The sequence below is a fragment of the Amblyomma mixtum genome, chromosome 2 (assembly GCF_055824585.1).
Source record: "Amblyomma mixtum isolate Tamu chromosome 2, ASM5582458v1, whole genome shotgun sequence".
NCBI classification, from domain to species: domain Eukaryota; kingdom Metazoa; phylum Arthropoda; class Arachnida; order Ixodida; family Ixodidae; genus Amblyomma; species Amblyomma mixtum.
In genome coordinates, this window is record NC_143013.1 from 309381225 (window position 1) to 309404937 (window position 23713).

A 23713-nucleotide genomic window follows, 5' to 3' on the forward strand; every position below is an offset into this window, starting at 1 on the left:
CTTCTGCGAGCCACCGACGGATCGCAACTCCGGAGACCATCCATCGCCCCCGTGACGGCGTCGCCACGTAAGCTCGGACACCCCAGCCTCTGATGTACCATGTATAATTATTGATTACATCATTTTTGTTTAAACTGAGCCATACGATGTCTTCTTGCCTCTCCGTCCCGTGTGGACCTGCGCATTATGTGGGGTCGTCACACTGGTGTCAGAAGTGGGGTCTCAAAAGCAAATGTCCTCTGAATGCTGCGACATTCATGACTTCAAAATTGTAATGAAAGGGGAATCACGGGACTGATTGTGGGACTTTGACCCCCATTCGAGAGGCTTGAGGCACCGGAGGGCTGGAGCGGAAAAAATGTCTGTAACTGACGGAGCTCCCACTCCACAGCCGTCGCTCGGAGCAAGCATATGCTGGCATTAGGAAGCGTCATTCCGACGTTTACGGGGGATAAGACAGGGGTTCCAATCTGCGATTTCTTTTCCATGCTAGAAGAGATTGGGAAAATGGGGGGATGGTCCGATGCTCAAATGCTGGGAATGGCGAGGTGTAAGATGGCAGGAGCTGCTCATGATTTTGCTTGGCGAGACGAAAAAGTAAAATCCACAAAATCATTTGAGGAATTTAAGAAGCTCGCGTTCGAGCATTTCGACACTGAACCACGTCATGTGCGGGTACAGAGGTTCCGTGACGCCGGACAGATGGTAGGGGAGGACGTGCGAACGTTTGCGTCGCGGCTTCAGCGCCTAGCGCGCGATACGCTGAGTAGGGAGGAGGAAGGAGACCAGCTAAAGAAGAAATACGCGGAGGAACTACTTAAAGAGGAAATGACCGCTTTGTTTGTGGCTGGTCTGGAAGACCCCGTGCGCCGCCGGTTCGTGCTCTCGCGCAAGCCGAGCAATTTCGACCAAGCCGTGGCGGTCGCATTGGATGAGGAACGAAATGAGGCGCTAACGGCGGCCGCAGCGAGAGTTCGCGTCATAGAGAGAGCGGTGCCCAACCCTGAGGTTGCTCTCTTGACAGAGCGGTTAGATCGCTTAGAGCAGCTGCTATCTCAGCAGGTGGAACGCCAGGTTGAAGCGGGCGCTCAACGGCGCCCATTCGCTGGAAACCGGAGACCGCCACAAAGCTACAGGCGCGGTATGCGAGATTTCGAAGAAATCGCGTGCTTCGCGTGCCAGGGTCGCAGACACATCGCAAGGTTCTGCCCAAACGTGCGCCGTGGGGAGCCACAAAGAGAAGCAGGCGAGACACGCCCTAAGCAAGCCTACAGCGAGGCTCCAGATACAGGGACAAAAAATTAGGTTGTCCTCCCCATCCTGATGAGTGTGGGTAGGGAGCAGTGGGTAATGAGGTGGTGGTGGTTTGTGTGGCCGACGAGGCATGCCCTGTTGTGCGTTGCAAGTTAAATGGTTGTTGCATGGAATTCTTGATAGACACGGGGTCAAAGGTGACCTTGCTTAAGGAAAGCAGCTTTAACACGCTTCGAAGGAAAGGGGATCGCGAGGTGTTGGAAGCGTCTGGTGGTATGGCAACCAAATTTGTAGGCATAACGGGGGATCCTCTTGGCATAAGTGGGCTCTACCGGTTACACTTCACTCTCGGCGGAATTGCATTGGAGCACCCCTGCTACGTATGCCCGGACACGGTGTCTCTGCCAAACGGAGTGTCAGGTATATTAGGGCAGGATTTTTTGAGAAAAGGGAAGGTAGTAGACTCATTCTCTGAGGAAGAAGTTAATGCGGGGGGCTCAAAAGTTCCGTTTTTGAACAGGAGCAGGGCTGAGATTCGCAGTACCGATATTGACACCCGTCAAACATTGGGATCATTAGAGAAGGTATGTTCGCGGGTTGCCGTAAAGCTGGTCGATGAGGCGGTCGTCCTTCCGTGGTCGGAGCACATTTTGTACGCTTATGTGCCTGCAGATGTAGAGAGCGGCGCCGTGGGAGTGCTTGAACCGGTCGACTCTCTTAGTAATGGCCTGAAGGCGGTCGCGTGCCTCGTGACTGTTAATGACGCCCACAGAGTGCCCCTACGGGTGGTTAACTGTAGCCAGCAGCCACTGAGCCTTCCCAGGAACAAAACATTGGCTTTCTTCACCTCTGCGATAGAGAACCATGAGCCCACCGATACGGTACTCGCAACTGTAGAGCATGCTAGTCCTTCGACTCCTCCAAATGCGTTGTTCGATCTTTCCCATGTAAAATCCAGGGAGAAGGAGGCTCTGGCTGGTTTGCTGAACGACTACTCAGAGGTATTCGCCGCGTCCAACCTGGATTTGGGCTGCTGTGGCGTTATAAAGCACAGGATAGAAACCGGCACTTCATCGCCCGTTTACCAACGTGCGTACAGGATTCCTTACTCCCAACGTGAGGAGATGGAGCGGCAGGTGCAGGACCTTATTGATCGCGGCATTGTCGAACACTCAAAGTCACCATGGGGAGCACCGGCACTATTGGTGGAAAAGCCAGATGGCTCGTATCGATTGGTGGTGGACTACCGCAAACTAAATGCCGTAACTCGCATCGATCCATACCCCATTCCCAATATACAGGAGACGCTTTCTCAGCTGGGCTCTGCCAGGTACTTCACGGTAGTGGACATGGCGGCGGGATTCTGGCAGATAGCAATGGATCCGGCAGATGCTGAGAAAACGGAATTCAACACGCCCTCAGGGCACTATGAATGGAAAAGAATGCCGATGGGTGTGGTCAACAGCCCTGCTGTCTGGCAGAGAACCGCTGATGTTATCCTGGCGGGTCTTCTGGGGAAGCTGTGCTTCGTGTATATGGATGACATAATCATATACAGTGACAGTTTTGAGAAACACTTGCGCGATATTGAGCAGGTTTTGGTGCGACTAAGAGGAGCTGGTCTCAAGCTGAAGCCTTCTAAGTGCCAATTCCTCAAAAACGAGGTGAAATACCTCGGGCACGTTGTTTCAGCTGACGGCGTGCGACCGGACCCTGAGAAACTAAGGTGTGTCTCGGATTTTCCATCCCCGACTAGTGTCCGCCAGGTCCGGCAGTTTCTCGGCCTGATCGGTTACTACCGAAGGCACATAGAGGAGTTCGCCAAGCTCGCTAAGCCGCTCACTGCCTTAACAGCCAAAAATGTCGCCTTTCGCTGGTGCAAAAACGAGGAGGATGCTTTTGGGGCCCTGAAGAGGAAGCTAATGAGTGCACCGCTGTTGCGCCACCCGGATTTTAATTTGCCCTTCGTTTTGGCCACAGATGCGTCAAAGTTCGCAGTTGGTGCTGTGTTATCTCAGGTTATCGAGGGCAAAGAACATCCCGTGGCTTTTGCTAGCCGACAGCTGAGCCCCACAGAGCAGAAGTACGGAGCTACAGAAAGGGAGTGCCTCGCCGTTGTCTGGGCAGTAAAGCACTTCAGATGCTACCTTTACGGCCGCCAATTCAAGCTAGTCACAGACTGCCATCCTCTGAAATGGGTGATGAGTGTCAGGGACCCTAGCTCGCGACTCGCTAGATGGAATCTACAGCTGCAGGAATACTGCTTTGAGGTGGAGCACAAGTCAGGAAAGACACATCTGAATGTTGATGTGCTCAGCCGTACAGCTGCCGTGTCAGCTATAGAGGAGTTTGTCCCCGTAGTCGACCCCGCCGAATTACGCACAGAGCAGTGCAAAGATCCTGACCTGAAGCGAATAATCGAAAGCTTAGAGGGCGCACCATCTCACCCCGAACAGCTAGGTTATTTCATTGGCAAAGACGGCACCCTGTGTCGGCGCACGAGGCCAACCAGGAAAGGGAGACCAGAGAAAACCGCTTGAGAGAGAGTCGTCATACCTCGGTCGTGGACAGAAAGGGTTCCTCGCGCGTTCCACGATGCGCCGTGCGCCGGTCATTTTGGCGTAGCGAAGACACGCAGGCGCGTCGAGCGTTTGTACTTTTGGAGTGGCATGCGACAGGATGTTAGAGACTACTGTGCGAAGTGTCATTCCTGTCTCGAAAGAAAAACACCCAAGGGACGCAGGCCAGCACCAATTCAGCCGTTCCCTGAGGTTTCGGCTCCTTTCGAGCGGACAGGTATGGATATAATGGGCCCATTGCCCACGACCACTTCTGGAAACAGGTACATTTTAGTATTTGTCGATCACCTTTCAAAATACGCGGAAGCGGTAGCACTCCCAGATCAGAAAGCAGACACGGTTGCAAGAGCATTTGTCGAACAGATCGTGCTCCGACATGGATCTCCGAGGCAACTCTTGACAGATCGGGGAACGAACTTCGTGTCGCAGCTAATGCGGAGAGTTTGCGAGCTGCTTAAGATCACTAAGAAGCAGACAACACCGTACCATCCGGCTTACAACGGCGCGGTGGAGCGACTGAACCAAACCGTGGCCGGGTTCCTGTCGCATTTTGTTTCGCGCGACCAGCGGGACTGGGACTTGTGGCTCCCGTATGCAATGTTTGCCTACAATTCCGCAGCACACGAGAGCACGGGCGAATCGCCATTCTTTCTTCTCTACGGCCGAGACCCGGACCAGCCTAGTGAAGTGCCAGAGGGCCCCCGTCGTGTCCCATACGCTTCACTGGACGACTATAAGGTTGAGCTAGAATCGCGCTTGCAAGTGGCGAGGGACATCGCAAAGGAGGCCTTAAAGAAAGCGGCGAAGCGCAGGAAGGAGGTGCACGATCGCGGTGCTAGAGACGCGCCGTTTGATGTGGGGGACAGCGTGTACATCGAAAACTGCCAAAGACAGATTGGGTTGGCTCGTAAGTTCCAGACGAAGTGGAGAGGACCGTGCGAGGTTGTCGAGAAGCTTTCTCCGGTAAACTTCAGGGTCCGAGACGTGAACCGCCGCTTGATAAGGATACACGCAAATCGCCTCAAGTCGGCACCGGTTCAGTATTCACGAAATGAGGAGGGGGAAAGCGCAGATTTTGATGGGGACCGAAGTGAAGCGGAGCGCGCAGATTGTTCGTAAGAAACGCCCTCTCCTGCATTTGTTCGGCAAGCGCCAGAGGTTACGGCAGGAATGCCACCGGATTTACTTCATGCATTGCTGGAGGAAGGAGCGCGCGAGGTTGCCGCGCAGATAACGCCAAGAGAGGCTCCTGCCACGAGCCCTCGCGAGTCTCAAAGCAGACAAGGGGTCACAGAATTACTTGGTACGACTCATGAACGCCGATATCCACTTCGAAATCGGAAAGCTAAGTCGGACTAATGGCGTAAACAGAGCGGAGTTGGGGACTGGTTAAGACTGTGTAATGCTGCAGCTCATAACATTGCTATGTGCTTATGTGTTAAAATATCGGAGTTGCTAGTTAAGCCTTTCTGTCATTAAGTAACACTTTTACACAGGATGCAGAACATGCCCGACTTCCTTTCGTTATCTATATATTTTTTTTGTCTGTGCCGTGATTGTGCTGGAAGTGGGAGCTCCTTTGTAACTGTGGTAAATTTATTTCGTCCAGTTTGGACTAGCAAGGAGAGGCTTGGGGGCTGAGTTTCATGCTTGTCTGTGAAAGAAGATCAGTGCTGCCCCTGGAGACGCCAGTTATGACAGCTGCGGCATATGGTGCAGTGCAGTGGTGTTGTGTGCAGCGAAAAGTGTTTTGTCGGACGGAATGTGCGAGGCGATTCAGAAAAAAGAAGGGGAGCTGCCTGGACTCAAATGTTCGGAGAACATTCTTCTGGAGGGTGAGCAAGTGTGACGTTCCGTGCGTGAGCTACCAGGGCCCATACCTTCGGCGGAATTTTCTCTGTGCTCAACCGTGAACAATCAACAAGGCCGACAACCTCGCGACGACCATGGGAAGTGGGATGCTTGGAATGCCCCTCCGAGCCTCAGCGGATTAGTGTAGCAGGAATGTCTAGGGCCATTGTCAGCAGTAACCCCAGCGAAGTTCCTTGAGCGGAGGTGACCACTATAGCGGCGTAGGCCGGGGACGCGCCGGAGGTATTGTCCGAGCGACCACAGCAAAGGCGCCGGCGGGAGGGAAAGCCAGCCCAATTAGGCATGCCTGGCCGTACAAGGAAAAGAGAAGAAAGCTGCCGGCGGGAGACAAACGACATTCCAACGAGGGATGTCGGGGATGCCGCAGGGCGCCGCCGTTGAAAGGAGGAAGAAAGGAACATTCCAGTCGGGAAGACAGGAGATCGGGCGTGGCCGGCGGAGCAGATATAGCTGGCGAGTGCGGACGAAAGGCACGCAGAGAGGACGAGATCGTTCACGAAAAAGGGTCCTTCAGCGCCGAAGCCGGACGGCGCGCAGCTTCTGCGAGCCACCGACGGATCGCAACTCCGGAGACCATCCATCGCCCCCGTGACGGCGTCGCCACGTAAGCTCGGACACCCCAGCCTCTGATGTACCATGTATAATTATTGATTACATCATTTTTGTTTAAACTGAGCCATACGATGTCTTCTTGCCTCTCCGTCCCGTGTGGACCTGCGCATTATGTGGGGTCGTCACAACATGTGGCTTTCACAGTAAAGTGTCGAACGTAGCGTCCAGCATCGGTCTTTTCGGGAATTTTTGCTAAGTTCGCAAATGAAAGAAGAGCTTCTGACACAAGTTGTTTGCACCATTTATTTGACTACATGGTCATGCAAGGGATAATGTCGAGATGGGAGTTCGTAGTACCTTTTGTTGCCAAGCAGAATGGAAGTGCCGTTATAGCAAAGTACCTGAATATATTGGAAAATAAATTAGCAGATAAGCGGGCTTGTCATCTTGAAAACTGAGGTATTCTTAATGGAAAACTAATTGTGGTGCTCGGCACGATCAAGTAGGCTGAGCAAAATGTCAGTGTCGTTATCGCAAAATGCCTGCATCTGGGGGAAAATTAATTCACAGGCAAGCGTGCGTGTTTTACTGAAAGTTATTTGAGTTACTCTTAATGGAAACGCAATTGCTTGTTCCCGGCCTGTGCCTGATCATTTTCAACCCTTCTAAAAAGACTTTCGAGCGGCGTTTCTGCTTGGTTTAGAGCTTTACGTCCCCCTAACGCAGGTCATCCAGAGGTCCAGCTGTGCGCTGACGAAGATGTCCTTTCGTCAGTAGTGCAACGTCGCTGCATGGCCGCTGAGGCAGAGAGAAAGATGGCTGCTGAGGCAGAGATCAAGATGGCCGCTGAGCCGTACCAGGACACCCGGCGCAGCGTGCTGGTGGCCGTTGCGTGCAGCTGGTGCCTCTTCTGGACAATGATCGTGAACCGCAGCGGCGGCATCGTCTTCGTCACCATGATCTCCGAGATGGGCGCCACCCGTGAAGCCGCTTCGTGGCCCTTTAGTCTTCTGGGTGCAGTGTCCAACATATTCGGTGAGCACTGGCGGGTTGTAGTGCGGTCGCCATTTTCGACTTTTGTCTGCTATATCACCACAATTCGAGTTTTTCACAATCTTGCTCTGCGCATGCGCGCCTCTTCTTCAATGTCTTCCCACACTCCGTCGGTTGAAAACAAACCACGAGCTTTCCAGTGGCCATGCACAGTTCAAGCTGGTGGCAGGTGCAAGCAAGAAATGGCGGCAGCTGTCAAAGGCAGTTTCCGCTTAACATGCGCATTTGGAGCCTCGCGCAAGCGGATCACGTCTGCGGCGTTCCCGTGCATGTTTTTTAAACCAGTTTTTTTTTGTAGCGCCCCAATTTTCGCGCCCTATGCAGGGGACTCGTGAACAGGGCTCATTGTGTCTGCGTCTACAGGTGGCACGTGTGAATGTCAGTGCCAAACTGCAGATATTGTGGCGCACCCTGATTGCCGGCAGATTGGCCTCAAACAGCGCATGTTGGGGGCCCGCGTTTGAAGATTTTTAGGGAAGCGTAGATCGTTTCATGCAGGCGGTCGAGGAAATTCTGCAAGTGGAGGAAATTCTGCGCGACGACATAATCCAGGCGTCGAAGAGCCCCTGGGCAACATCGGTCACCCCTGACAAAAGGAAAGACAGAAGTCTCCGCTTTTGCGTTGATTACTGCCAGTTCAATGCGTAACTGAAAAAGACGTGTGTTTCTTACATCGCCTTTGCGACGTCAAGTTCTTCTTGTCGCAGGACTGAAGAGCGGGTACTGACAAATTGAATTCGATGATAGATATCAAGTGAAGAGCGTCTTAATCATGGCGGATGGTAATGCCATTCGCACTTTGTTAAAGTCGTTGGCCGAGAGCTGCCTTTGCCGAAGGTATACCAACTGCAGGCGCGTTACAGTTGTCAGGAGGACGTCCTCCTGACAACTGTAACGCGCCTGCAGTTGCTTTACCTTCGGAATTGTCCTACCTAAACAATAATTTTTTCGGGTTATGTAAAAGTAAATTTGGAAAATATTCAATGCGAACATTTTGTTTGCGCTGAACTGTCACTAATTCCATGGCGGTGTTCCAGGCCTGCTGTCCGGAATCCTGTTGCGAAAGCTGTCGCTTCGTGCCGTCTCTATTCTGGGCAGTATCCTAGTGGCGGCGGGCATACTGTTCAGCGTGGCCTTCTACGGGGTCATCGGGATCACGCTTTGCATAGGCCTCGTCACAGGTAAGCAACTACGGAGCACTCATTAGTCAACGCCGTCCACAGATGCGGGATGGCCGTGGTGCGTTTATGCGACGAAATGACATCACGGGCGAGTTTCTGGCGCGACCAGCGTGACGTGATCCCCCAGGGGAGCGTCATCGGGAGTAGCATCCAATAGCGGAGAATCAGGTGAAATGAAAGCGAAATGAAGCTGTAGATAACACTGCTTGTGGATTCACTTAAAACTTGGTATACAAAAATTAGCCTGCGGAAGAGGCTGCTATCTCACAGGAGTGAGAGAAAATTTTATTTCGACGCAATATTAACCGTCGAGGACGTCGTCACCTATGGTCATCAATGCCAAATAGTTCGTCATTTGGTCTGAGGCTAGCCAAGTCCACCAAGTTGAGGGAGAACTCTATGAAAAATGAGGGGACTCAATGGCAACGAAGCAGGAGAAAAGGGAATGATTGGAATTAGCGCAGGGTTCGGGGGAATTGGGGCTTGCGGGGTAGTGTCGGATACGGCAAAGAACGCAACAAGCAGGAGTAAAGAGTGTGTTTCAGAGAATGCCTCGAAAAATGCGTAGTTGCGTCGTGGTGAGAGATTTACTTGCGACAGCATGTGTTGTAGTATTTTCTCTTATGTTTTGATAGTGAAATTTTATTTGTTGTCCCACGTGGGGGGAGAATTCCAGGGAATCCCTGGCGCCTGGTGTTGAAGTTAGCCGGAGATGCGATGCGCCACATTATCGCCTGGAATTTCAAGCGGGACCATTAATTCACCTCAGTTGTGATAAAGTATAGACGTACTTTGGTAAGAGCAGCTTGCAAACCAACCCGTAGTTGTTGAGAAATCCGACCTGTATGAATTGCGCATATAATTTGTCATACCCAACAATTCTGGACAACAACATTTTTTAGCGGGAAACTTTTTATGAAGCAATTTTTTCCTATAATGTAAGATTTCGACGATCAATATATTCCCCGATCACCAGATCACCCGACGGCAGTCTTGTATGTTTTTTTTTCTATTAACGCTTTTGGTATCGTCAAAAGCATTCCTCTTCGGTTTTCTATGGCAGTGTTAACTGTTCGAAGCGACCGATGGAAACACTATAAAAGAAATATTTTGCCGCATATCAGAAGAATAGACCATTACATTCAAATTTTCATAACAGTCTTACAATTTTACAATTTTCAAAATTTTGGTCCGAGAATGTTGGACATCACTAAATCGGTGCATACGGCACACCGTGAAGGGTTAGAGGCTGATATGGAGAGATCCTGAACAACTGTAACTATCAGGAGTGTCTCTAGAGTCGCTTTAAGAGGCAGATCAGTACAAGGACCATGGGTGTGTGTCACTACCTCGTTGCCACTCGCAGCTGAATAAGCAGCAGCTCCGACGTGAGTTCGTGATGTATCTGCGTGGGCGATCGTCGAATCAGTAAGATGAACGTGATTGGTAGCGCCAGGAGAACATTTGCCTGGGTTGGTATCAGCTGCAATGTTTTTTGGAATGTGGGCGATTCGGAGGTTATCTGGGAGCGGGGGAATGATGAATAGTGTAAGGGAGGGTGATAGGTTTGACAGAAGCTCACTGAAGTAACCAGTTTCTCTGTTGCGTGTTAAAAAGATGACCCATTTGCTGATCTCGGGATTATTTTGTGCTTGTGAGCTTTGCATTTAGCAGGTTTAAAATCTATAATGAAATTAGCAAGGAAAGCGCAATGGAAAACATGATAATGGGCACAGTTTTCAGATAATTAATGGTGCCCATGAAAGCAAGCTTTTGCCAGGAGGATAACGGCTGTAAAGAAGCCAGGCAGGGAACCTCAAGGTGTGGCTTGCTCCTATTATTCAGCCATGTAGTCCATGTTCTAACCCCGATCCCGGCCGCTGCGATCGCATTTCGATGGAGGCGAAATGCTAGAGACCCGTGTGCTGTGCGATGTGAGTTCACGCTAAAGAACCCCAGGTGGTCGAAATTATTCCGGAGTCCTCCACTGCGGCGTCCCTCACAGCCTGAGTCGCGTTGGCGCCTTAAACTGAAATCTAAACTTCAATGTTCTGTAATAAGGGAGTAATTAATTACCCATTGACATCCACCCGAGCGCAGCCATACGGCTACAAAGGAAAGCTATACAGCTTTCTCAGAAACTTCGTAGTTAAAGAAAAATTCGTCCTGGTCCGGGGTTCGAACCCGGGACCACCGCTTCACCGGAGCAGTCGCTCTACCAATTGAGCTAACCAGGACGGCAAGCTTATGGTAGGGCGAGAGCGAATTGATCAATAACTCGAAGTGGGAACTGTGTTGGTCAAATATTTAGGGGAAACCCCCAAGGTGGAGTAGATTTGTAATAAGGGAGTAATTACCCATTGACATCCACCCGAGCGCAGCCATACGGCTACAAAGGAAAGCTATACAGCTTTCTCAGAAACTTCGTAGTTAAAGAAAAATTCGTATTTTCCGAATCCGAATTTTTCTTTAACTACGAAGTTTCTGAGAAAGCTGTATGTATAGCTTTCCTTTGTAGCCGTATGGCTGCGCTCGGGTGGATGTCAATGGGTAATTACTCCCTTATTACAAATCTACTCCACCTTGGGGGTTTCCCCTAAATATTCAATGTTCTGTGTTGATTTGTTTGCTTTCTTACTTAGTGGTTACTTACATGACGCCATGCAAGAGATTAATATTGCTTCCTTTCAGGTGGCTTGGCAGTAGATTAATGCTTCCGATCACTCGCTTGTGCTTCTCTCTTGTGCTTGTTTGACCAAATGTGGGCGCATTAAGCCTGATACTTTTCTTTCGACCCCTTGGTGACAGCCATAGGTCAAGGCATGATCTTCCCCTCCAATATGGTGGCCATCAACACTTATTTCAAAAAGTAAGTGAAGCCGGGGTATTGCAGATTCAAGTGATCGGTTGGAAGTGCCGTCCGCATCTTACGGTAATGAGCACGGTGTAATTTCTAGCGGTGGTAGGGAATAGGGTGGGAAGGCGAGGCATGCGCATTCGCGTGTGTAAAAGAGCGCAGGAAGAGCTGTGGGCAATGGTGGCGTAGCAAGCGGCAAGACGTGGGCCGTTACCACCGTGTACTGAAACTATTTTCATAGAAGTGCCGCATTTGAACCAAAAAGAAGCGAGGATTTGGAATACTATCTTGACACTCTTAACGGGGCGAAAGCGCCTTGCCTACCAAGTCAGCTGCCCTTGCAGCATTTGCTTTATGTTCATTTGGCTATGTCAAAATATTTAGTCATTTGCTTGTGCAGTTATTTTGGCATATGGCGAGTTTCGGTAAAAGGTCTGCTTAGGTTTTGTATCACGCAGAACCGTGCTAAACAAGCATGTGCGTTTGGACCGTGGCTTCACAGATATCTTCTTGGACAAATCTGTTAGTTGCACCTTAACACTTTGCCACTCAAAGAATTTGACGGGAATGAGCCGTATGCCAGGAAGTCATTTAAGCACCGGAGAGGTCACTGTATTCACTTAAAAAAAAACCACTTGTTCATTACAGAAACTGTTCACGACAGTAGAGAGCGCAAGCACGTCAACAATTTGCATGACGTGAGCATTTCTGAGAATCCACATAGGCGAATCTTCCCGATTCGGCGTCATCATGCGATCTCATGCTATTTCGACTCGCAACACATTTCCAGAAGGCTGTTTTACAGCATGACAGATTTTTGCCAAATCTTTGTAAATTAAGAACTCTAAAAGTTTGGTCGAGTTGGTGTCACATGTTAGCGAAGAATGGTGCGGCAGAAAAGGACGAGGACTAGAGGTATGACCCTCATGTGAGGTTACCCTCTTCTTCTCGTCTGCCGCGCCATTGTTCGCTTAACTATGCAAACCCTTATATTGCCATCGACGAGAGGCTAACACTCCGCCTGCTCAGATGACGCCTATAATACCTGTGTTTAGACATTTTCAAGATCCCAGCTCCAGATAGCTCTACAACGGAAGGGACACGCTTTCGATTGTATATTTGCTATTTGCCCTGTAGTTTTTAGTCTTGATGCTGCCGCGATGCTTGTTTTGCATCTTTGACTACCTGTTTTGCTTAAGTTGTAGCTTCAAAACCACATGGGCCGTTAGGGAAGCGAGGGCAGTCCTATTATAACAAATAGTGGATTCAATGGAATTTCTGTCACTGTAAAACTCCAGGCCAATGTGGTTTCTCGGCAGCAGGCTTCCCGCTAGGTTTCCTTACACTTCCTCCACCACTCCTCCGTCCCTTAAATCCTCTGCTTATATTCACCCTGCGCTTGCTCAGCCGGAGATGCTCATTCCCCTTACGCATAGACGACTTTCAGGTTGACGAGCGTGTTATAGTGCGAAACGACAAATACGTCAGAAAGGGAAAAACACTCCCTTCACTGGTATCCTTCTTGTTTTCGTTTCGCGCAATAATGCCCTCGTCGATAGACAATTTTACCATAGCATGTACCGCCAGCGTACCACGAGCTGTCAATGCTCATGTGCCGATGGCGCCAACGAGCCAGGTATAGGCATGCTGCTTCACCTGCACGGGCGCATCGGCGGTTCGTATAAGCGGTAATGGTAGACATGGTAATGGGAGCATGATAATGGAAGAACAGGCTCTGTTGGAAGTTCACGTGCGCGCTTGTCTTCATAGCTGTGCGTAACATCTTCCGTTGTTCCTTCTCCTCCTCCCCATGCGTGACCCGAGAGGTACCGGGCCTCCGGCAGCGGCATCAGTTACGTGGGCGGCACGTTGGTCTCCTTCATATTCCCGTCCCTGCTAGTCTACATGAACGACAAGTACGGTCTGCGCGGCACCCTGCTCATCGTGGGAGGCCTGTCCCTGAACGCCCTGGCCGGCTCACTGCTCGTCGCGAAACCTCGCACTGCATGCAAGAAGCGCACAGCAGAGGGCGCTGCCGTCGAGATGGAGCCGCTCAAGCAGGCACGTGCCCCTTGCGACGCTTTTGGTTCCTGCGAAACCGAATTCCTCGAGGACTGATGTGACAAATGCTGGGGTATTGATGTTACAATTTCCAACCGTTCCGACGCTCTGCACATATGTTATACATATCTGTAAAAAATTATCATTTCGTGCTTGGCTTTGCAAGATGAAGTGGCTTTTATTCAGGACTGCACGTAACATTGAGGAGCTCTGATTTTTTTAATATAAGTGGTGATTGAGGTTAAGGTTAACGCTCAGAAAGTTTAAACCTGACAAGCGTCACGAAGCACAGGCACAGAGGAGAAACGTGCTGCATGTGCGCTTACTTTGAACGATGATTTAATCCGGATAATATGTGTACATGGGTGCGTAAAGGCTCGTGACACGTATCAGTATGCGCAACAAATTCGAACACAAGTAGATAAGCATTTAAACTGGACGCACGTGGCAGCAAGGCCATAGAGGAAAAGAAGCAAAAGTGAAGCCTCATGAAAACATTACCTGAGGACATCATCATCATCATCATCACGGGTACTGCACTCTCCAGCAAGCTTTCTTCTGCGTGAAACTTGGCTAGTTGTTAGCCCCACCTGACATGGTCAGTGATCATATATTCACCTTGTGCACTGAGGATTCCGCGTTATCGTCTCATAACAAGCTGCCAAGGAAGAAAACAGACTGGGTTCGAGTATATTAATAGTGAACCTTCTGCCCTTCCTTGTCTCTTTCTTTGCAACTTTAATGCGCGCTTATTCAGTCTGTGGCAATAGTTCCGACATAGCTAGAGTCATACACTGCTGCCATCCGCCTCGACCACCGTGCCGGCATCGAGGAGGTGTCACTGCAAAGACGTATACGGTTCAGTTGTGCCTTTTTTTTTACTTTGAATATCCAGGCTGCCAAGAGCGAGAAGACGATAGACAAAAAGGCATCCCTGCGTGAGGAGTTGAACTTCATGAGGCGGCCCATCTACTACGTGATCGTGTTCACAGGGATCGTGTTTGCGTACAACCTGGTCATGTTCAGCGTGACCATCGTGGACCACGGCATGGGCAAGGGACTGTCAAAGCTGGCAGCGGCTACCCTGCTCTCATGCTACGGTGGCGGGGAGCTTGTCGGACGCATCTGTTCCGGAATTTTGTCGGACAAGAAGCTCTGCCACAGGTACGCCGTCAGACGCAATGGAGTACGGTATTCTACGAAAGTCAAGGGGCTTGGGGTAAAATGCAGACTTTTTAGTTACTCCACTCATTAGCATTTTGAAGAGGGCACCATTGAATGTGTCGTAGTAATTTAGAGCTTGTTCCTGTAGATTACCGCCTTCAATTGTTGCATTCAATTTTATATTGCTCTGCCTGGCAGTAAACTTGTGATCGAAAGGACGCGGCTTTTACACTGGGTCATATAAACTCTGAAAGCAATGGCTGCAAATTTTTCGAAAGTCTATACTCTATAGTGTACGTTGCCACGAGCAGATAATCCTGGTTACTAAAGTTAAACGTCGTTCTCTCTCGCGCTTGGATTGGGGCGGCTAATCTGGCTTAAAAACTGCATGCAAGGATTATTTCTTCCTTGCTGCCCATGCGATAAGAAGCCTTAGCAGCAAGTACTCCGGGCATCGAGTTGGACACTACTGCGCTAGAATCGTGACCAAGTACTAATGTTTTATCAGTGAAATAAAGTGCTAACTTCTGGATAAAAAAATAGAAAAATAACAGCAACCACAACGAAAGTTGCGGATAGAAAAGTAAGTGTTTCACTAAGGCTGATAATAGTGATATGCAGTGCTGCTCAGAGGTTACAAAATATGCAAGATCATACATAACAAAGGAGCACCGGAAACACAGATGTATTTAGAGGTTCGATTTCATGCAGACGAGACATCATGGCCATGGGCTTCTTCCTGATGTCGCTATCTTTTGTGGCCCTCATCTACGCGGACACCATAGCCCTCCTGGGAGCAGCTAGCGTTCTCTTCGGCCTGACGGGTGGGAGCATCATGATCCTCTTCTCCGTCGTGCTGGTGGAGTATTTTGGCCTCAAGAAACTCCCCATGGCTATCGGAATCCACTGCCTGGTGAATGGCCTCACCGCTCTTCCAAGGCCGCTCATTATAGGCAAGTGCTGCAGGCGCAGGTCGCCTAGTTGTCTTTTCACTGCAAAGGTTGGATCATAGGGACGCCAAAAAAAAAATTCTCAAGGACATCTAATTTCAATGCTTGTTGGCAATGAGTAGCATTAGCAGCTGTTGATGTTTTTTCATGGGAAATGACGTCACTTTTAGTGCAGTGACATCACTTCTCTTCAGCCAATAGGCGAATTTAAGGACCGACGACATACACACAAATCTATACAGTAGCCAATATAATCAGAACGTAGATGAGATAGGCAGTGTCACACACCAATGGTTATCCCGCCAGTAATGAAAGAGAAAGTACAGAAAGCCGTAGGAGCAAAGCGAAGATGGAAAGTAAAACTCTTGTGTGGGCGAGTTGGTTCATATTTTAACGGTACGTGCTTGCGCGAAGAAGACGGGGTGTTTGTTCTGTCCCGTCTTCTTCGCGCAAGCACGTACCGTTCGAAGATGGACAGCAGCTGGTGAGGATCAGGTAACAGCAGATCTGTTCAGTGACGAAGAGGAGATTGTGGAAGAAAAACTAGCCACCCACCATAGGCAATGCCGTATGACCTTGAGCATACCAGATGATTGGAAGAACGCTAACATCACCTTAATCCATAAAAAAAGGAAACGTAAATGTCTTGAAAAATTACAGACTAGTGAGCACACTGTCCGTTACCTATGAAGTATAAACTAACTTAATCGCTAATAGTCAGGAAAACCTTCAATCAACCAAATGATAAAGGAGACTTGTCTATAGTACATTATCACACTATTAATCAGGTGGTAGAGCATGCGCAGAATATAAGCATATATAGCGTTCAGAGATTACGAAAAAGAATTGGACCTAGTCGAAACCTCAGCAGTCATGCAGGCATTGTGGAATCAGGGGGTGTAGAAGAGCCGTGTGTGAAGATATTAGGCTATATAAGTTAATGGAGAGTTAATATAAGTTAATGGAGAGTTAATGGAGAATACGTCAGTAATGTGCGATTCGCTGACGACACTGTCTGGCTAAGTCACTCAGGAGATTAACTGTAAAGCATCATCAGGGGGTTAGATAGGCAGAGCAGAACGGTGGGACAAAAAATTAATGTGCACAAAATCATAGTAATGCTAAACATGCTCGGAAGAGAACGACAGTCTACAATTGGTAGCGAGGTGCTGGAAGTGGTAAGCGAATACGTCTACTTAGGGCAGGTAGTGCCCGTAGAGAGCGAAATAACTAGAACAGAGCGAAATAAAAAATTAATGTGCAGAAAATCATAGTAATGCTAAACATACTCCCAAGAGAACGACAGTCTACAATTGGTAGCGAGGTGCTGGAAGTGGTAAGAGAATACGTCTACTCGTACTTAGGGCAGGTAGTGCCCGTAGAGAGCAAAATAACTAGAAGACAGCGAAATAACTAGAAGAATAAGAACAAGATGGAGCGCATTTGGCAGGTCCTCTCCGACCATGATTTATAGTTTACTAATACCCCTCAAGAGAAAAGTGTATGACAGCTGCATCTTACCTTTATTCTCCTATGGGGCAGAAACTTGGAGGTTAACGATAAGGGTTCAGCAAAAGTTAAGGACAACTTTGCGATTGATTGATTGATTGATTGATTGATTTATTGATTGATTGATTGATTGACTGATTGAAAACATCTTCATTTGCTGAATATTCTTAGAAAATGTGGGTGGGCCGCCTAGTCCGGTAGTCCATTGGTTATTGCTACTGCGGTGGCCCTCCCCACCAGCCAGTGCTGACGGTCAGGATCATCGCTTAGCAGAATAGCCTCCCACTGCTCCTCTGAGGCGTTTCGAATGGGGTCAACTAAGGGATTAAATTGGCATGCCCACACCATGTGGTAGAGGTTAGCTACCTCTCCACAGTGTGGGCACTGCGCAGAGTATAGTGTAGGGTACCACTGGTGTAACTGAATAGGCTCGCACTTACAACACCCGGCAGAGAACTGCTCGAGAAGATCCATGTTAATCAGCCCTATACAATTGACCAACGGAAAGAGGTACCACGCGATGTGAGGAGACGCATCAACGTGTACCCCGCATGCGGAACATGCCTCCCGCATACAATATCGAGAGGAGGAAAGCAAGAGGGGAAGCCCTGCCGAAGAAATGGGACAAGCAACCTAATACCCTTTACGTTGACACAGCAGGACCTAAGAATGAAGTCATGACTATTGTGGTCCCAACGCCTTCAGGATCGATGGTAAACTGCGCCTCGATGAAAACATCTAACCCCGCTCACGCAGAAAAGGCAGCTATTGCATCAGCTGTAGCATCTAACCCCAACGCCGTTGTGCTCACTGCTTCCCGGAACGCCTATCGCAACTTCAATAACGAATTAATTCACAGGTCAGGGTTGTCATTGCTGACTAAGCATCCACCCAGCCAAGCCTCAGTCATCTGGTTTCCCGGTCACCTGAAACTATACCAGGAGAAAACGAAGCCGCTCACATGCATGCCCGAGCTCTTTTATACCGGGCGTCTCCCCCTGATGACCATGAAGGGTGCCGCGACCTAATAGGTTTAGCAGTGTATGCTGACAATCTCTCGCCATACAGAACAGCCAGGAAGGAGCACCCAACACGACATAAATCCGTCAATAAGTTAGAAGAGAAGACCCTTAGGAGACTACAAACCAACACATACCCAACATTGCGAGGTATTTGGAAGAAAAATGTTAGGTGTAACGTTAAGAGACAGGAAGAGGGCGGAGTGGGTCAGGAATCAAACACTGGTTAATGAGTAATGACATCCTAGGCGAAATCAAGAGAAAGGAGTGGGCTTGGGCAGGGCACAATAGGCATGTAATGTGAAGGCAAGATAATCGCCGGTCATTTAGGGTAACGGAGTGGATTCGAAATGAAGGCAAGCGAAGCGGTGGGCGGCAGAAAGTTACGTAGATGAGATTAAGAAGTTTGCGCGGATACGGTGGTCGCAGCTGGCACAGGACAGGGTTTATTGGAGAAATATGGAAGGGGCCTTTGCCCTGCAGTGGGCCTAGTCAGGCTGATCACGATGATGATGATGGTGACACATTCTGGTCTCGCAGGGAAGCTAAATTCATTAAAAGAAAGGTCACGGACCTGCTTGCCTCGTCTTGATTGTAGCCGGACCGTTGAAGAAATTTTTCTCGAAGTAAGCAGTGAATTCATGCCACGATTAGCAGATACGTGAAAAACAGAGGGGACCACTCGGGAGGCGGCTTTATTACCCGTAATTGCGGCTATGTTGGAAGTCAAATGTAGGAAGCTGCAATCGCCAGGAGAATCAGAGGAGGCGGGATTGATTGGTTGGTTTATGGGGTTTAACGTCCCAAAGCGACTAAGGCTATGAGAGACGCCGTAGTGGAGGGCTCCGGAAATTTCGACCACCTGGGGTTCTTTAACGTGCACTGACATCGCACAGTACACGGACCTCTAGAATTTCTCCTCCAAAGAAATTCAGCCGCCGCGGCCAGGATCGAACCCGCGTCTTTCGGGTCAGCAGCCGAGCACCATAACCACTGAGCCACCGCGGCGGCGGAGGCGGGATTAAAAAGTTAGATGTAGACGCGCTTGAGCGGTGGCCGCTGTGGCGACTATTTTCATCGTAAAAATATCGCTTCGGTTTCGGTCTGAAAACTTCTATAGAAAGCCTAACGGGCCACTTGGTTACCCGCGTGGACAGCGGTGTATAATGCATACTTGCCCCGAGGCGGGTTGGCATTGGCAATAGCGGCTATTTGTGCAGTGATTGGTAGCTACTATCATTGTGGACGCGTCATTGAAAGAAGATCTGTCAGAACTATTATTCCCACTGTGCCTGCTGCCTTGAAATATATGCCTATCTAAATGTCCATACAACAAGCCTGTGGAAGCAATCTTGGCACAATATTGGTTAGGTTAGCTTTTTCGTTGGTGCTTTGTACATCAATTCATGCATATGACGGGAATGTTCTGCAAGGAGCCGCAAGGTCATGTTCGAGTAATTCCTTGACTAATGCTGAATTCCAATGGCAGATCGGGATCAAGTTTTTCTGCTCGTTTTGGATCAGTCGTATTCCAATGGTAAAATGGGAGCGCGAGTTCTATATTCCAATGGCAGATCGGGATCAGGCGTAAATCCCGGATCGCTCCGTGGAGCAGCAAAACTTGATCCGCCGAAATCGGCGGATTTGACCGGAACCTCGCGTGACGTTTTCTTTTCCCCGCGTCTGCTTCCTGTCGCGACCAGCAGCAGCCGCTTCGTTCCTGTCGTCGCTACGTGGCGAGCCAGGACAGCCGGGCACTTTCCAGTCAACAGTGGACGGCAATGATCTTGCTTCGAGCCGTGCGGCACTAATTTTGCCTCATGGAAGTGACAGTTCCGACTCGGGCACTGAAAGCTCAGAGTCCAGCAGTGAAGATTCGTCTGAAACGGACAGCGAGTGTGAAGCTGCCGGCCTGTATGCCTGCCGCCGGCGTCAGAAAAATGCGCTAATATTCTTTGTTCGCGTTCATAACAAGCCCTGGAATAGATGAATGTAAAAAATTAATCATTTTTGAGGATCGTTGGCCAATACCGAGTTGCTGGTAGAAGTGATAACTGCGATACAAGCAAATTTCTTCCCGATGGCCAGTGCGGCTGGCCTGCTGTTTGCTAGCTCCGCTGTTGGAGGCGTCGCAGAAATCGATCATGTCTTTATTTTATTATGAGACGAGGAACACAGTAAAACGGTGACGCTGGTCGCACCTTTACTACAGCGCTGGCCAGTTCCGAAGCGCCCTCAGCTGCGGCATCGATGAAAAACAGTTAGGCTTAGCGACGACTACGGCAGCCAGGGAGAAACGGCCGGGGGGCAGCGCAGTTCGTCGCTCGGCGTGTCCGCGGGCGGCGTCGTTGCCGAAAGCTCGACTGTCTCGCTGATTGGCTCAGCGGCTTGCGTTTCGCAGTCGCAAGGCTGGAAAATCGAGCAGCGAGCGACTTGCCTGCGCGTCGTCCGCCACTTCTTTCGTGAACGGCAGGGACAGGCTCACTGGCTCTCCGAATACCGCGGCCGCATACTCGCGTGTTCACGGAGAGTGGACCATCCTGTACATACGCTTTGGTTTTGGTTTTACATTACGGCCTTCGTACTACCTCCTTTTTGTTTCGCCGAGACGGCGTCTGTCAACGCGGAGATCGCGCCTCGCGCAACTCATGTCGCACTTGAACACGAAGCCAACGAAGCTAGCACGGCGTCCGCTCCGGCGGCGCGCCTAGTTTCGCGGCTCGCCGCTGCGGCGCTGGCGTCGCGCTCCCGAGGGCGCACTCGTATTCCAATCGTAAAATGGGAGGTGGCGAAGCTACGCTCTCCGACGCGCTCCGTACGCGATCCCACGGAGCGGTCTCGATCTGCCATTGGAATTCAGCATAAGCCTGAATTAGCAGGGCTGGGTGGGTCCTATAATTGCTGTCACTGCCGCTTACAATTCACTCTGAAAGGGGCTTGAAAGCCTGGAAAGTTGGTTTTGGTTTTTTCCTGCGTACTAAGCGCTCAAGCAATTCTGCATCTGTAATGCACTTTGTTGAAATCAAGAGGAAGAAGTGGGCTTGGGTAGGGCCCAATGGCCATGTAATGCGAAGGAAAGAAAACCGCTTGTCCTTACGGGTAACGGACTAGATTCCAAGAGAAGGCAAGCGTAGCAGGGGCCGTCAGAAAGTTAGGTGAGCGGAGGAGATTAAGAAGTTTGCTGGGATACGGTGGCCGCTGCTGGTAAAGGACAGGGTTAATTGGAGAGACATGGGAGAGACCTTTGCTCTACAGTGAGCGTAGTCGGGCTGATAATGATGATGAATGCACATTGTTTATAAGGTAGTACTGCTCGGATGGGACTCTAGTTTGTGCTGTATAGCTGATGTTTGATCTGTGACTGTCACGACTCTCATATTTCGCACTTTTCAGGTTATTACAGGGACAGAGGATCGTCTTACGATGGCATGTACATGCTGCTAGCGGCCGTATCGCTAATAACGAGCCTTCTTTGGGTCATCGAGTGCTTCGTTAAGTGGCGGGCGGAGAAGGCTGAGGCCGAACAGCCCGCCAATCGAAAGCCCGACTCAGCGTGTTCCACGTAGCCAACAGAGATCTTGGAGGAAGAGAGACTGTGGTGGCGATGGTACTGAGGTGTAGGAAAACTAAGCTGGTCATAAATCACGTCAACGATTGCTCCGCGTGTGCCTCGCAGTGGGAATGGAACTGCATCTTCAACCACTGCCCCATGACGTCAGTGCTCGTGAAGGTCTTCAAAAGCATATTCTCTATCTTCTGCCTTCCGCTTCGTGATTCCACAAGGGAACACAACCCGAAAGACATTTTGCAGTTAAACATTCAACTTGAGCAAGTTGAGCACAAATGTTTCTTTGTCTCGTTATAAAAGCAGCAGAGCTTCTATCTGGAGGAAATACTGCCCATATTCCGCAACGGGACAGTTAAAGGACAGGCCTGACATGGCACGCTCACTCCCACGCAGTCACGGTGGCACCTGTGCAGAATCGGCCTCAGGGGTCATGGGAGTGTAGCCTTTCTTCGTTGTATGCTTTTTATTGGTTTTTTGTGGCAGTAAGTGACGTCACTAATGACAAGGCCTCTAGTTCGAGGTCATCGTTGCGGTGTTACCGAGTAATTGATGAAAGAGGTGAGTGACTGGAAGCCCACAGTAAAATCTTTATCCTGCGCTTCTCAGCCAGATTAGTGACCTAAGAGCTTCTAAGTTATATCCAAGGGAGGCGTGTGCTAGAGTCGATCAGGATCTTGACGCGCTACGGCTGGCACAGCCGCAGTCACTTGTGTGCCGTCGATATGGTCACAGATTCGATCGTGGGCGAAGGCACCAAGCTGTGTAGTTGGGCTATTAAAAATGTACTGCGTCTAGGTACTAAAACTGCAGGAGTAGTTATGCTCACCGATCCGGCAGTGTGCACTAGCAGGCGCTCTCATTGTTGAGACGGTCGAGGACGAGTAAGCAGGTGTGAAGAGTTTCGAGTATATGGCTGAGATGAAGTGTTTATGGATGTGTTTATGTGTTTATGAGGTGTTTATGGATTCATATGTGTGCGGGGGGTCCGTACGGAGCCAGTACACCGCAAAAAACTTCCCTTCGGCGCGGAGTGTGCAAGGACCATGAAGAAGTGACTTCGAGGCTCGAAGCCAGTAGTGTGTGGCGCATCACTAAATAAAGACACGCTTTCTGGTGTCATCTGTGTTCTGTTATCATGTATCAACTCTGGTGATCGTTCATGAACGACTATTGCTCCTACTCTCATGCAAACTTTAATTTGTACTATCCAGCCACGTGCGTGTCTCCTCTTAGTGGTAACACCCGCAAGCCTTATAACCTGCAGCAGTATCCGAACCGTGGTTTGGTGACGAGGGAAGCGGTATGCTCTTCCAATCCCGACTGCTCGATACTCACACAAGCTGATACCCGACAGGATCGACATGGTTACCCGAGTTGCCGCAACCAAACGAGATATTGAAGACCATGTTTTGGCGATAGTGATCTCGCATCCTTTATAGAGCAACTCGCTTCCTATATATTCGTTCTATTCAAAGATCAGGTGAAGAACACTGCTGAAAACACACTCTCTACTCCGTTGCTTCTTGCAGCTTTTATAGGAAAGACAGCACTGAGCACACCGACAGTAACATACAAGCACATGAAAAGGGCCAACAGCGGCAGCTAACCGCAGTGCAATACCAAATTCGTCCGCAACTTGATATTGGAGCAATGCTTCAGTGCAATGAGGGGAAATCATTAAGGTTGTGTAGACTTTAATCATAGGAGTAATTGCTTTCCCACATCATTCGCCCAGTTAGTCATACTGAACCAGAGAAAGTGACACCTAGTAGAATACGTCGTAATTCAGCAAAACAGCAAAAAAATATTGTTAGACAGGACTCGACAGCACGTTCAACAGCACGTTCGACGGCACGTTCAAGTTCGGGTTTTTGAACTGCGTCGCACACTTGCGGGCGAGAAATTGTGGTTTGGCCACATGAAACGTCACTGAGAAACTCACATTTAGAGCAAAGTGCAGATGAACAGACAGTAAAAGGCTGGATCTAGGTCAACCGGCTGATTTGCTAAGAAACGTAACGTAGCCTACAGTGTTTGATCTTGTCATGTAAGGCGGTAAGATAGAAAATTGCTATCCGGCTGATATACGGCTGA

The 23713-nt window shown here is 49.6% G+C and overlaps 1 protein-coding gene and 1 non-coding gene across 3 annotated transcripts in view; one reads left to right on the forward strand and one right to left on the reverse strand.

Annotated features, from left to right (window-relative positions):
- The window catches only part of LOC149364917 (monocarboxylate transporter 12-like), a 39372-nt gene extending 16636 nt beyond the window's left edge, over positions 1-22736 (forward strand). For both annotated transcript variants that reach the window (XM_089574896.1, XM_089574895.1), the window contains exons 2-8: positions 6984-7292; positions 8348-8491; positions 11300-11360; positions 13175-13409; positions 14305-14573; positions 15285-15526; positions 21445-22736. In XM_089574896.1, the coding sequence (XP_089431022.1) occupies positions 7049-7292; positions 8348-8491; positions 11300-11360; positions 13175-13409; positions 14305-14573; positions 15285-15526; positions 21445-21617 (1368 nt within the window). In that variant the 5' untranslated portion in view covers positions 6984-7048 and the 3' untranslated portion in view covers positions 21618-22736. The remainder of the gene's footprint in view (positions 1-6983; positions 7293-8347; positions 8492-11299; positions 11361-13174; positions 13410-14304; positions 14574-15284; positions 15527-21444) is intronic.
- Positions 10655-10728, reverse strand: TRNAT-GGU (transfer RNA threonine (anticodon GGU)). The gene has a single exon. It is a non-coding gene; the product is annotated as a tRNA-Thr (tRNA).
- Positions 22737-23713: the final 977 nt, after the last annotated feature.